Consider the following 14,271-nt stretch of genomic DNA (forward strand, 5'->3'; position numbering starts at 1 on the left):
GGGCCAGGATAAAAACCCAGAAATGTGTCGGGTCCTGCTGACCCACGAGATCATGTGCAGGTAAGACACAACACACCCAGCCACAGCTGTCATTTGTTGGTTTAGCCGATGGTTTACAGTCTGGATCAAGATGAATGTTTTTCTCACATTGGAGGTGTCTCTGTTGGTGTAGAGAGGGGGCAAAGACATGAGGAGCACTGCTAAATTACAATAGAAATCTTATCGTTTTCCTCAAAGTGGGTTGGGGAGATGGGCCCTGGCCTATTTCCGTTGGTAGGGATGTGTGTGTACGTGTCTGTGTATATATGTGTGTGTGTGTGTGTGTGTGTGTGTGTGTGTGTGTGTGTGTGTGTGTGTGTGTGTGTGTGTGTGTGTGTGCATCCCTCTCATGTTCAGCTAATTAGGACAAGGAAAAGCTCATTACTCAAACCCATCCTCCTTAGTCGGTGTAATACATGCAGTTTGCTGTGTCCTGACAGTGAGCTATGTGCAGAGGGGGACAGACTCGGATTACACATAAAATACAGACACTCACACAATGACACACACACAGTCAAATATACTAATGCAAAATCTCACAGGGCATCATTTACAATCAATAAAAGCATCACACAGTGTCCGATTGTCCCTCACAAACCAGCCACTTAGAAATACATGCAGAGTTATATGTAGAGAAATGGCCAGTGGCAAAGTGTAGCCACTTCCTGGTTATCACACAAGGCAATTTAGACCACTTGTTTTCATATGCTGCAGGAAACGGTCGAGATCAGAAATCTGATCTGGCTCTCCAAGCCTCCTGTCCTGAGGGACTCAAGAAAGTAAGGGGGAGGGTCAATCTGCCCCCCCCCCTTCTCTCACTCTCTTTTGTGTCTTTCTCCATCTCCTCCCACACACATACAGTAGGTGCACACATGTAGTCAGGTACACACAGATGTGCGTACTGTACACACAGACAGCGAAGAAAAGGTAGATGGGATGATACTTTTTGGGAGAAACAGGGGGGGGCTGTTGGCACACAACAACACTGTTACATTGTGCTGCAGTCAAATGATTCAGAAAGGACTCGTCACATCAGTATGCAACCCCCTTCTACCCAGCATGCACTACTCCCCAGGTCCAGTGGGACCACTCTGTGACCCACTTCTGAGAGAGAGAACGAGCGAGAAAGAGAGAGAGAGGCGGGATAGAGGGAGGGGACGAGCACTGAGGAAAAATAGAGAACATAAGATGTCTGGTTGTGTGATGTCTGACAGAAATGGAGCTAACCTGAGCCCTGGAGGCTAATTCAAGTTTGGATCCAGCCCCATTCAAGCTCCGTGCTTTTGCTCTCCTCCTCCAAACTTCTCCTAAAATCGCCCTGCTGATCTCACCTACTGTAGCACTAGAGCCCCCGTCTTACCTCGTGAAGCCCAGCAGAAATCCAATTCATTCTGTTTCTTCAACTCTGCCAAAGTCTCACGCCCTTTTACTCCTCTTTGTCTTTCCTGCATGCTCATCTGACTTCCTCTCCCTCTCTGTGATGTACCTTATCTTTATTTCTCTGTTGTTCACATCCCTGTGACTAACTCCCCCTTTGTCTCTGACCCCCCTCCCTCTTCTCTCACCTCCCTGCAGTCGATGCTGTGATAAGAAGAGTTGTGGCAACAGGAACGAGACCCCATCAGACCCTGTCATCATCGACAGGTAAGGAAAGTTTGCCCTTTGACCTCAGCCGATGTGATGCTGCGCTGTCATTGCAAACACAAACACAGCACATATGACCATATATGGGTATGAACAGGAACTGCGTGCAGAATACACCCGCAGCAAATGTTGCAGAAACGTACTATAAATATAAAAATTGTGACGAAAATTTCAGATGAATTCCAAGTTAAGTAAGAGGGGTTTTTTTTTTTTTTGACACATGATTTGTCTGAGAAAACATAACCTGCAGGCCTAATAAAGCAGGCCGCAACTTGTTTAAAATTTCAGCAACCATAATTGACTGTGTGCACAAAATGTGTGAAACAGCAGTAAATAATATTCCAGTGGTATGTGTGTGAAGTGGAGGAGCAATCACAGAGCAGTTGAGCTCTGCTTCAAGTGTGGTCAAACACTGTTTGTGTGGTCGGGCTGATGACTTAGCTGATGAGCAGTTAGGGTTACAGCTACAGCCTGGCGTGTGTGTTTCTGTTTATAAATCTAACTCTGGGCTGGGTGTGGTATACTGAAGCTCGTCTGCCGCTTTTGACACTGGCAGACACACTCCTGAATATACACACACACACACACACACACAAACACACACTTTTCTTTGAGCACAGACCTTTCTCCTGCCTGTCATAAACTACCTCTGACCGATGTTGCAGCTCGGTTGATTTACGGTCAGTTGGGAAAAAAAGAAAAGCCCTGTAGATTTACAATCCCGCCTGAGCTGTGCACATGCATGTGGCACACAAGTGGACATACAGTGTGAGGGAAATTATTTGTTTATATTTGAGCAGTTGTTGGAGCGTGCAGATTTAAGGCCTCTTCAGGACAGAATGAGAGTAACATTGTACACTGTATAAAGTATCACCTGTTCTGGCTCTATTTAACCTGTACAAACTAGCGCATTATCATGTAGCGCAGCATAGGTTATTTAGGTTTTATATCTGATTTGAATTTGTCACATTTGAGTGTATTTGTGTGAGTGTTAATGAGGCAGTGACCTGTGCTATCTGATGAACACAGCTGTCCTGTGCTCGTTGTTGCTCTGTCAAAAGCTACTCTTTACCTGTGTGTTTGTGTGCGTGCGTGTGTGTGTTTGTGTGTGTGTGTTTATGTGTGCGAGTTTGTGTGTGCGTGCGCCACCCTCGTTCCGCTCCAGTGAAGCGGAAGGCCTCACCTCAGCGCTCCCTGAGACAGCTGCACCCCACCACGTGGCCTCAAACAACACGCCTGCCCATCACTCTGTGCCACATTTCGGATTTTTGTTTCCATGTGTGCATACTTGTTGAATTTCTCATCTGCCCACTCTTGTCGCTCTGTTTCTACGGGGCGCTATCCCCGCTCGCTCACGGTTAAACTTTTCCCTCCAGTTTGTCGCAGTAACAGTTTGAGCAGAGCCACCTTGGTGAAACAGGCTGATCTCTGCTGTGAACAGCTTTCCCACACTGAGCATGTGTTGTGGTCGCTCGCTGGCGGTATTCCCCCGACGCACAGTGGCTCAGGTGTGAGGGCAGCATTAACGAACAACAAATTAGAACAGGGGGAGGGAAAACAACAGCAATATCTCTGTTTTCCTCTCCAGCGAGCACTCTTTCTGGACAGGAAAATAGGTCAGGTGAGAGGAGAGCGTTTGGGGGGGTTGGCTTGCTTTAAAGGGAGGACTGAAGGGGAATAAGGAGAGGAGGGTTTATACGTTTGCTCATTTAGTACCAATATATTTTTGGCAGTTGTAATAATCAGGGATTCATAAACAAACAAACAACTGTGAGGGTGAAACTGACTCAATTACCACGAGTTCCCCTCCTTCAAATTCATAAAGAAATACCATCAGCAGCCCCTCTCCACCCTTGAAGTTATTTAGTTCGTTAAATAAGGGCTCGTTAGCCCTCTGCTGTTTCGCAGAGATGATTAGATTTTACAGCCCTAATTAGCTGGGCTAGCTCTAACTCTTCTGGAAGAGTAATGGGTCTGATTGCCTAATTAGCTCTCTCTCGTTAAGATGGGAGAAACAGGCCACTGCAGCAAAACCGCAGGAATGAGGAAAAATAAAGTCAGCTAATGAGAAACTTATTTGATTGTTAGGAGAACAAATCTGGTACAGTGTGGATCGGCAGTGCTCTGGGTACTGTACTCGCTCACCGGGAGAATCTCTCTCACCCATCTCTTTATCTCACCTCCTGTTGAAAAGAGAATTTGTTTGGGCTTTAAAGTGTCTACAAGGAGCAATACGATACAGATTTTAATTATGAAGCATATTTGTTTAGGCTATGATAGCAAAAGGCACTTTAACATTTCTCAGATTTTCACTAGAGTTGAAAGAAACATCCCCCACAATCTGTCCTGATTTCATGATGTTTTGGTTTAGGGCTATTATGGTTGCAGCGACATTCAGTTTTATAAGTAGCTCTGTTGTCTCTGACTGTCTCAGATTTTCATAGTCCATCTGATCTGAGTCAGTCAGTCCTGCAGATGAACTCACGCCATATTTTATGCTTTTAACCTCTGAGGTGGTGAGTTCTTGGAAATTCAGAGAGACCTTGGCATGACATGTCGTGTCTGTGCTTGACACTGGGTAGGGGGAAGCAGCTGAAAGGTGAGAAGCCCGTGTGCGCCTCTCTATATCTTCCCCGGGGAAACATGTGTGGTCCACTTTAGCCTCTTACAGAGGCAGGATAATATGAGGGGAGCCCTTAACCCCCCACTTCCACTTCCACCTCTCTCCATCACTCCTGGTTAGCATGGGGTTAATCATATGCAGCCACTGCTAGTCAGTCTATCATGTGCCTGGAGGGCCTCAAATCACAAACACATTTTCCTCTCACCCATGTGCACCTTTGCTATTTCTCTGCATAGCTTTTCTTTAAAGTGTCTCCCCACAGAACTGTTTTTTGTTCATTTACGTGCTGCATCCATATAACTGTGGGCTAATCTCTCAACCTGACTCTCTTTGGGGGTATAACTGTCCCTCCGGCCCCATGTGTCCCCTCTTACCTCCTACCACCTGTGTCCCCTGGCCCTTTCCTGCCCGGCCAACTCCCTCAGGCCCGCCGCAGGGTGTCTCCCAGGCAGGGAGAGCCTCTCTGGAGGGGGGAGAGAAACTCTCTGTGACCAGAGATAAGGATCCGCTGGATAGCCCTGCATTTCCCATGATCCCCCTTTCCAGTGTAGGCTGGAGGGGTGTCAAGTTTACATGTGCGGACCATGTTATTTCAGGTTTATAGCTGTTTTTCAGTGTGTGCTTGTGAGTGTTTGTGTTTGCACACACTCCTGCAGCCCGCCGTTGATGTGGCCCATTTCCTTGCATGCGTGTCTGTGCTTGTGTATCCGCATCAATGTTGGTTATTTCCCCAGGAGTGTGTGTGTGTGTTGATAGAGGCCATTTCCTGGCGAGTGTGTGTGTGACTTGAGTGAAGAATGTCGGGCAGGAAGTGCTCCTCCCGGGGAGGATGATGTCATCATGGCCGACAGTTTCCTGTTCTGTGCTCCAGTAGAACAGACTGATTCTCAGCTTCACGTTGGGTAGTTCGCACTTGTGGACCAGGTTTTGGTTCATCTCCGGCGTGCCGTGGGTCGTCACCTGTTTTGGTTTTAAACCAGAACACTCGACACATCTGGGAGGAACGAGTAAACTTTGCAATGTTTTGAGGATCGCATTTTCCAAGCTAATGCATTTTGCCGCAAAGCTTGTTTGTCCCTCTCCCCCTCTTTGTCTAGATCTGTAGCGGGGAACCCCCTCATTGTTTTGGTTGTTATGTTTGGATGCACTTCCTGGGGTGAGAGGTCATGTGTTGCCTTGGCTGGGCTAACGTGCGCTAGTGAATAATGTATGTCATTGACTTTATGTCAGCCCTGCCAGCCCCCCAAGCCGAGCCCACCCATGTTTAATTCATCCATCTCATTTGTGTGTGTGTGTGTGTGTGTGCGCGCGCGTGTGTGTGCGTGAGTGCGTGTGTGTCATTTAGAGGCCCAGTCTGCACCTGTCCAGCCATTAGCCCCCTTCTCATTTGCATTTGATGCTAATGTGGTTTACTGGCAGCGCCTTCCGTCCCCTCAGCTTAGTTTCACTTTCATATCCATGACTGTGTTAGTGAGAAGGCGAAAACACACTTACAGTGCAGCTATCCTACATTTTTGTGACTGTATCTGCTGATGTGTCTGATGCCTGAATGTTGAGGTCTTCATTATTTTTTTCCTTTTCTTTCCCATGTCCTGGATCAGTTTTATTTTATGTATTATAGTCATTTTCCCCTGTGGTCCACTTGTTTCTTACAGTTGGTTTTCTGTTGTGCCTCTGACCACCTATCTGTAGCTTTACATTTTCCCCTGTGACAAAGAAAAGCTAGAAACAGAGTCACGAGACCCCGAGGCTGACAGTATCTCTCTTTTGGTGATTTCTCTTTGTGGGGGGAGGGATCTTTTTTGGCACGGGCCTTTCTCTTTTTAGGATATTTTTTTGTTTTTTGTTGTTGATGTGCTGTTTCTTTTGTGCAGTCTTGTGGTGGTGGGGTTGGCAGAGGGGGGTAAGCTGCATTAGATGTTATGGGAGGCTTTGAAAAGGACTGGCCCTGAGCTGGTTGTGGTGTTTGTGCAGGGCTCAGGGGCAAAGAGGCAGAGTTGCTGGCTCATCGATATGCAGGCAGAACTCCCCTCCCTCAGGTGTTGGCCGCCTCACAAATCTGCCTCACACACACACACACACACACACACACACACACACACACACACACACATAGACACAGATGCAGCTCTCACCCTCATATAAACTCATAGTACACAAATACATATGCAGACGCACGCATGCGCACTTATGAGAATCCACAGGCGGGCGAAAATACAACACACATACATACACACACATTGACCTGCAGCTCTCTGCATCTGTTTGGTTGCATTCTTTTTTCCCTGCGGTGGTTCCCCCCCTCCCTCAGGGTTGGAGGAAAGCGCAGCCCCGAGGGACGGACGGCTGCGCTGATTGACAGCAGGGAGTTTGGAGGTCGAGGTGCCTCTAAAACAGCACTGCCTCTTTCTCTCTCATCCAGACCTTCAGCACTCTCACCCCCCTAACAACTGGCTCGCTTTCATACTCGAGACGCCCCACGAAGAAATTAACACATCATTCTCGGAGTAAACATGGGGTTCGTTTCCACGATATGAAATATCAAATTAACAGCTGTTTTCGTTTTGTGGTGAGGAAACAACAAGGGAACACTGGAAATAAGTATGTTTTATGCTTAAGTTTGTGTGTGTTTTAATTCTTTCCCCAATAAACTAAACAGAGCTGCTATCACACTTTATAGGCAGTTAGGCTAATGCTCCCCAGCTGAATGCAGGTAACCAACAGTTTATTAGGGCATATAAAATGTAATTTACAAATGTCAAAACAGTGAAAAGTTCTGAGTTTCATGACATGAGGTTTTTTTTGGCGAGAGCTACTGTAAATAGCGCTGTTGTAGCTCTATTTTCTCTGCAAACTGCTTTGTCATTACTGCTTGACATTCTCTGCTTGACCTGGCCGCTATCCTTGGCCGTTCCCACTGCCTTTGTGTCAGTGTTTGTTCTGTCCCAGAATGAAGGGGTTTGGCCGGCCAGAGTTGACCCAAATGAGTAGCGTCCTACTTCTCTGGGAGCTATTTAAGACATTTTTTGGTGTTGGAAATTACAGGATGGGGAGATAGAGATAGAAGGAGAGGTTAAATAGAATGAAGATATATTTACCATATGAAAGGTCTCGTGAATGACGTGTGAATGCGCACGGTGCTGCGAGCGAGGAAAGGGTAACGTTTTCCAGGATTTAGTCCGTGACTCGCCCTAGAAGATGCGCTCAATTTGCTTTTCAAATGAGGCGTGAAGAGCGCGAGCGCGTGCCTCTCAGTGTGATGCTATACATTTGGACATGCATGGTTATGTGTGTGTGGCAGGGGCAATGCTTTGTTTTCACAATGCTCTGATGTGTGTGGACTGTCAAGCACACGGCACACTAAGTGCTCTCTCACAGCCAATGTGTTACATGGCTGCCTGTGTTGCTGCTCGTAATTGAATAGACACAGCAGCTCCTCACAGTGAAGGATACTCAGGCCTCCTCTCCCAGCAGGCTGAGCCAGTGTGCCACCAAGCACTAAAGCTTCCAGCCGCCGTGGTCCTAGCCCTCACTGACGACTCATTGTTTACTGATTATTTCTGCTAAGTGAGAACGCAGACTTTGCACTTAATGCCAGCTCCATATACCCCCCAACCTGGCGTCTCACTTCCTATCAGCCACTCTCACATCCCAGATCCTCTTTTGGCTGTTCACCTCATCTCTGTGGCCCAGGATGTAAGTCCAGGTGTCCAGGATGAGTGCTGGTGACCCACTGTGCCCGAGTAAGATGTATAGTCTGTTGATTGTTTTCCATCAATCTGTCCAGGAAGAATGGATCACTGGCCAGGCGCTGTGAGCGGCGCTCTCAGTTTCACACGCCACAATGGAAGGAAAACCTGCACGGCATGGGGGAGACAGGGAGGGAGAGATATGCAGTGTGATTGTGGTGGTGGGACTCTGCGACATAAGAATAATCCTTTTCATATAGTTTGATCACTTTATGTGATATTTTTGCAGGAAGATTTTTAATTTTCTTTTAAAGCTCTCTGGCAGCTATATAAGGTATTTAGCACCCATATCATTATTTCTGAGTTCAACCATTTCATATCTGCTTATGAGTTTTGTGACATTGAGCTTGACTAATTTGAGCTGTAATGTTAAGAGACAAAAGGAATTCTTCAAGGGAGTATCTCTGCCGTAATTAAACGTAAAGCAGCGACGTCAACATGCAGACAATTATGGTCAACAGCATGGTTCGATCAAAGGAATGATATATTCTTACATTTCTAATATATTCTTTTTACTTTGCATTAATCATCAACAAATGAGACCCAAGCACATGTCACTGTTTCACTTCAAAAAGGCGAGCTGAATTTAAAGGCCTTTGTTTGTGTTTATGTAACTGATGAGGGGAGACAAAGTAAGGCGTAGGCAATCGACTGAGACACTTTGTTGTTTTACACCGCCTCACCCCCTTTGTGTGTGCTGCTAACGTTGTTTGTTTGTTTACGGAGTGGCTTGACCTCACTGGGAGGAATGTTCACTCGTTTCCTTTTCTTCTGCGTCTCCTAATGTGTTTGTCTCTCTGATTTTTCCTCCATCCATGTGTCTTTCTTATTCATCTCCCCTTTCTCTCTCTATCTGCCCCTCTGTCTATGTGTCTTTTTTTCTTTGGTCCTCCCACTCGAAACTCCAGATTTAACTCTGAAGGTTTTTTGGTTAATCACACTTGGAATCTTCCCCCCGCGTTTGAACGCTCTTCCTCGGCAGCGCGCGCTTACTCGATCTCTGCGTGCGGCACAGGAGAGAGTCACGCTAATTATCCCGGTTATTGGCTTCTCCAACGCAGAGGCTGTGATTTACATGAGGTGACATTCAGTTCAAACGTGCAGACCTTCGCAACCTTTTTCTGGAAAACAATTAACAGCACCGCTTTCTTGTCTGCCTCCCTCCCATACCCTCTTTTTCTCTCCCTACACCACTCCCTCTCTCTCTTCCTCTGGCTATTGTCTTCACACAAACAGAGAAGATTTACTGCCAAAAGAGTGATGGCTGTGCAAGGAGGTGAAACTGTGTATTTTCTGTAACAAGTGATCATTTGCTTGTTAATTGACAGCTATTGATATTCAGAGAGGAGTAAAGCAGCCATGGCAAAAGTATTAACTTTGTTTTCGCAGGGTTGTAGCTGATGGTAGTCCTCAAATTGTGTCACATTTTCACAATAAAAGAACCCGGCTTGTACGCTTCCTCTACATTTCTGCCACTGACCCTAGAAAATTCAAGAAACACACCATTACACGCTTGTAGGGACAGACATGTAGCCCACACACGCACGTTCAAACACAAAGACAAACTTACAAGCATGCCGTTAATGAAGCACGTCTCTCTTCTGTCATGACGCCCGTGTTAGCATGACAAGATGTTTACACACACAATCACGGCCGCGCCTCTGATGTGGGCCGGGATGAAAGAGAGATGAGAGGAGAAGGAAAAAGAGGAGGCAGAGACGTGACGATGAGCGTCGTGGTATGGACCGCTTTTCTCTGTTTGACAGGAGGACAGTTGTAACAGTACCCCACTGAGATCCGAGAGAGAGACGCAGAGAGGGATAGATAGACAGAAGAGGAGGAGAAAGATGTACCTGGAGGGAAATGTTCTGAAAAGGAGAGACTTTTTTTTTTCTCATCCACATTTTTGAATCAGGAGTAAAACAATTAGATCCACCCGCTTCCCCTTGTCCTGCAGTGTAGATTACAAATGAGCAAACCTGGCATTTATCACATCACTACAAACATTTATTAAAGCCGGTTCCCCTCTAAAGCTGCAGAGATAACAGTGGGTAATTGCAGAGACTGGCTCTATTAGTTAAGTATGCCTAATGTCACTGCCTCAGAGCATTAATGGACGCCGTAGTATTATGTTCCTGCGCTCATTACCACCCCACTCCCCTTCAAACAGATACACACACACACACATATATCCACACACCCTCTCCCCCTCCATTGACCCTGCAGCAGGAGTCTGTGCCACTCTAATGAGAAATGGAAAACACTACTCCGCAAGCTCCAAGACACACACACACGTACGGACACACACAAACGACGGGAGCCATTACAAGGGGACAGAGGGGTACAACAGTATAATCACACACGCCCAGGGAAACAATTGTGCCGTTATCAGAGTGATCACATTATAAAAGTTTAATAAACACCAAACGGCCTAATGGTGAATTAGCCTGCATCTGCCCTGTGTTGTGCCAGGCTATAATTAGTGATTTAACAGAGACAAACAAATGTTTTTAGCCAGAGCTTTTCACAGTCAACAGATTTTTACTTGGCCGTAAATTATTCGGCTTGTCCAGAATTCAAAGAAAATGCGCGGCTGGTGGTGATTTGTTTATTTTTTTTATTCCAAGATCTTGACTCCAAGACACCAAAAGTCACACAAACACAGAACCACTGAGAGCAGAGTTTGGCTCAAGCCCCAGTCTGGTTTTCTAAGTGGCACTTGAGATGTGTATGGAGAGAGGCGGATGGGTGCTTGAGATTGTTGAGGAGGAGAGAGTGAAAGAGGGAGGGTGAGGGCGGGATGGAAAGAAGAAAAGAGACAGGAAGAGACGACATTGAATGACGTGGAATAAGTTAGTCAAGAGGTGGGAGGTACACACATCCCTCCTCTTTCTCTTTTAAGCAAAATGAGCAGCTGTGTGTCTATTTTGATACGTATGTGTGTCTGCATTTGTATGCATACGTATGTGGGAATTGACGTCAAATCAATGACAATGTATAATTTACAATCACAAGGACCTATCACTTTTTATAGGGCCTCCATCCACGCTCATCAATATTACATCAGGACCCAGACTTTCAGTGTGAGGGAGCAGGAGGGTGAGAAAACGGCTGAGGAGAGAGAATATGGCTTTGGTCCAGTGTGTGTGTGTGTGTGTGTGTGTGTGTGTGTGTGTGTTTTTGTACCTTCGGTCCGCTCGGTCCGATGGATCCAAAACATCGCTTCCAGCATACACAAAAAACATGCAAACGCATACCCTACCTCGCATGTGTGTGTGTGTGCGTGTCTGCATCTGTCCAACTGCTTTTGTGTGTGTGTGTGTGTGTGTGTGTGTGTGTGTGTGTGTGTGTGTGTGTGTGTGTGTGTTGTGTTTGTGTGTGTGTGTGTGTGTGTGTATTTGTGTGTGTGTGCTTGCCAGCTGAGTGACAGTTTAGTATTGATCTGTGGGAGGCCCCGGTGTCATTAGACCCAGTATGGACCAGCAGGCACACGTGGAGGTCAGGGCACGGAGTTTGTGCATGTGTCTGATTGAGTGTGTGTGTGTGTGTGTGTGTGTGTGTGTGTGTGTGTGTGTGTGTGTGTGTGTGTGTGTGTGTGAAGGAGTGGGGGGACCAAGTGTTCAGTAGTGACAGGCTCAAGCCTCTGAAAGAAAATCAATCGTGTCATAAGAGGAAGGTTTCCTCCAGCCTCCTTCTCCCTCTCTCTTCCCCTTCCTCCTCTCATTCATTCTCCTCTTTTCTCCCCTTTTCTCCTATTTTCCTTTTATTCTTCTCACCTGGGAGATCATCTACAGACCCTCCATTTACACTTCCCCTTCTTCTCTGTCTGTCTCCATCTTTTTGAGCGTCTCTGCCAAAAACACACGCTTGCACAGGAGATGGCTCTCCTGGGTCAGGACGGGGGTTGCATGTGTGATGTGCGGATCAATCCAAGGGGTTATCCTGGCAAAAAGGAGCCATTAGTGACAGAACTGATCCAGGATCAGCCCTCATTAACTAAAAGGCCACAGGTGCTGTTTGTCCAGATAAAAGAAATGACCCCAAACTAGGGCCAATTAACTCAGAGGGCAGAAACTAGTTGAATTGATGGCATGCGTTGTTTTGTTTTTTTCATAGAAGTTTGATTCGAAAAGAAGCTGATTAGACTTTGTTTTATTGTGAATTTAAGCTTGTCCCTCAGTTATTTATTATTAAGGATGAGCGCACACACATACACACCATCACACACACACACACACACACACACACACACACACAGGGCAAGCCTCCACCTGTTCTCCTCGCTCCTCTCTCGCCTAAGGGGACTAGTATGGTAGATAACAGTTTGAGTGGGCCTGCTGCAAAACACTAATCAGACCTAACACTGCCTAATTAGCACAGAGTCCGCTGATTGGCTTACAGCAATAATTAACACAGGTGAGAATAATTAGCTCCCCATAGACCTGTTTGTGCATGTGTATGTGTGTGTGTGTGTGTGTGTGTGTGTGTGTTGAGGATGTTATTATGCAGCCTTGGTCCCCAGTGAGACTGAGGAGGCAGAGAGAAGAATCAAACTCATTACTGAAACCAGGCCAACCTGTGTTAGGTGCTCTGCTTTCCCACACCCAGAGAATTAGCCACAGAGAGATCCACCTCCCATCTCTCTTTTTCTCTTTTTGTGTGTGTGTCTCCATCCCTTCCCCTTCAGCCCCCCCTCTCCGATTGACTGAAGGTGCGTTTGAGGAATCTCACCGCTAGGTGAACCTGCTAAGATAAGATGAAACACAGACACGGGGCATCTTTGTATCATATTCTGTCACTCTGGTGGTCTGCTTCTCTCTTTCATCCTCCACCCAGCCCGCTTTCAATCTCTCTTCAGAATAGTAAGAACAAAATAAGGAGGGAAAAATGTTGGCGAGCCCTGTCTCTCTCTCCATATAAAAAGCTTGAGCTTATAGCCTCTCCCTCTCCATAAAATTGTATACTGTACATTCTGTGAACTACTACTTACCGCCTGGCTGTATATAGAAGATACTGAATCATGCTCAGCCAACGCCTCATGTTGCCTCTCCAAGAGAGAGAAAGAAGGAGATAATGAGAGAGACTGAGAAGGAGAGACAAAGAAAAGAAAAAGGGGGACTGTTTTTGCTAAGAGACTGGCCGTCGTTCATCAGTCTGCAAGCAGCATGGTGTCCTCCATCTCACTCTCCCTGGTTATTTTTGCCAAAGTGCTGCTTCTTTGATCAAGCCAACATCACAGAGAAGAAGACGGGCACGCAGACATTGAGAGGGGGTTAATATTGGAACACAATTGACGGCTTGTCACTTTTAGCTTCGAGGCACCAACATCGCCGAGTAGTTAGTTAGGTGCTGGAGAGGGAGATAGAGGGGGGTAACACACACATAACACACACACACACACACAGAGAGCTTTTTGTGCTAAATAAATAACAAGCAACGATGTAAATTGGTGTTTTCCTGGAGTGTGTGGCTGCTTCTGGGATGTATTTTTCATGTCAAGACATTTTAGAGTGGTTTAGGAGTGCAGGGTGTACGGGTAATGAATTTAACCTGTGCACAAACACACACAAACACACAGTTTTGCTCTCATACATTCACACAGGGAAGAGAATCAAATATTCACCTGACCACAGGTGTGTCGCTGCATCAATGCAAGGCACATCCAGGCTGACTCCCGCCCCCACCTCCCTCTCTACACTATTGTTCTCCATTCACCAGGGCCCGGGGAGGTGCCAGGGGTGACATCAGCGTAGAACCATACACTGGTAGAGACACAGTGGGAGAGGAGAGCTCATTGTTGGCTGACTGATCTCCAGTCTTGCACTGACAAGCCCCCCCATGTTCGCCAGATTTGTTTTTTGTTGTGTTCACTTGCGGTAAACACTTGCCTCTCAAAACAGGCAGCTACTACCTCTGTCACACCGAGGCTGTCAACACGACGCTCACCCGCACTGTACTCCACATCTCACCGAGCTGTACACATACTGTAGAGACGTATGTGCGAGCTAAATGGATGTACTCAAAGGCAGCTTAAATGCATATAAGAGCTGTTAAAGCGGTGTTTATGGGAGGCATTTGCATAGCGTTCACAGCACTTTCTGCCTCCTGTCTCCTTCCCCGTACACACAACATTTACAAGCAACACTTTTCCCCCCTCGAATACTCTCGACATGCCTTCCTGACTAAAGAAACAAAATGAAAGAAGGTTGATTGAGG

General features: G+C 46.5%; 1 protein-coding gene across 2 annotated transcripts in view; it reads left to right on the top strand.

Moving 5' to 3' along the window:
* The window catches only part of ebf1a (EBF transcription factor 1a), a 61,035-nt gene that overhangs the window by 5,159 nt on the left and 41,605 nt on the right, over positions 1-14,271 (top strand). For both annotated transcript variants that reach the window (XM_042492866.1, XM_042492867.1), the window contains exons 5-6: positions 1-60; positions 1,615-1,683. The exon at positions 1-60 is cut by the window's left edge and continues 14 nt beyond it. In XM_042492866.1, coding sequence (XP_042348800.1) covers positions 1-60; positions 1,615-1,683 — 129 coding nt within the window. The remainder of the gene's footprint in view (positions 61-1,614; positions 1,684-14,271) is intronic.

This window comes from Plectropomus leopardus, chromosome 9 (genome assembly GCF_008729295.1).
Source record: "Plectropomus leopardus isolate mb chromosome 9, YSFRI_Pleo_2.0, whole genome shotgun sequence".
In the NCBI taxonomy this organism is placed as follows: domain Eukaryota; kingdom Metazoa; phylum Chordata; class Actinopteri; order Perciformes; family Serranidae; genus Plectropomus; species Plectropomus leopardus.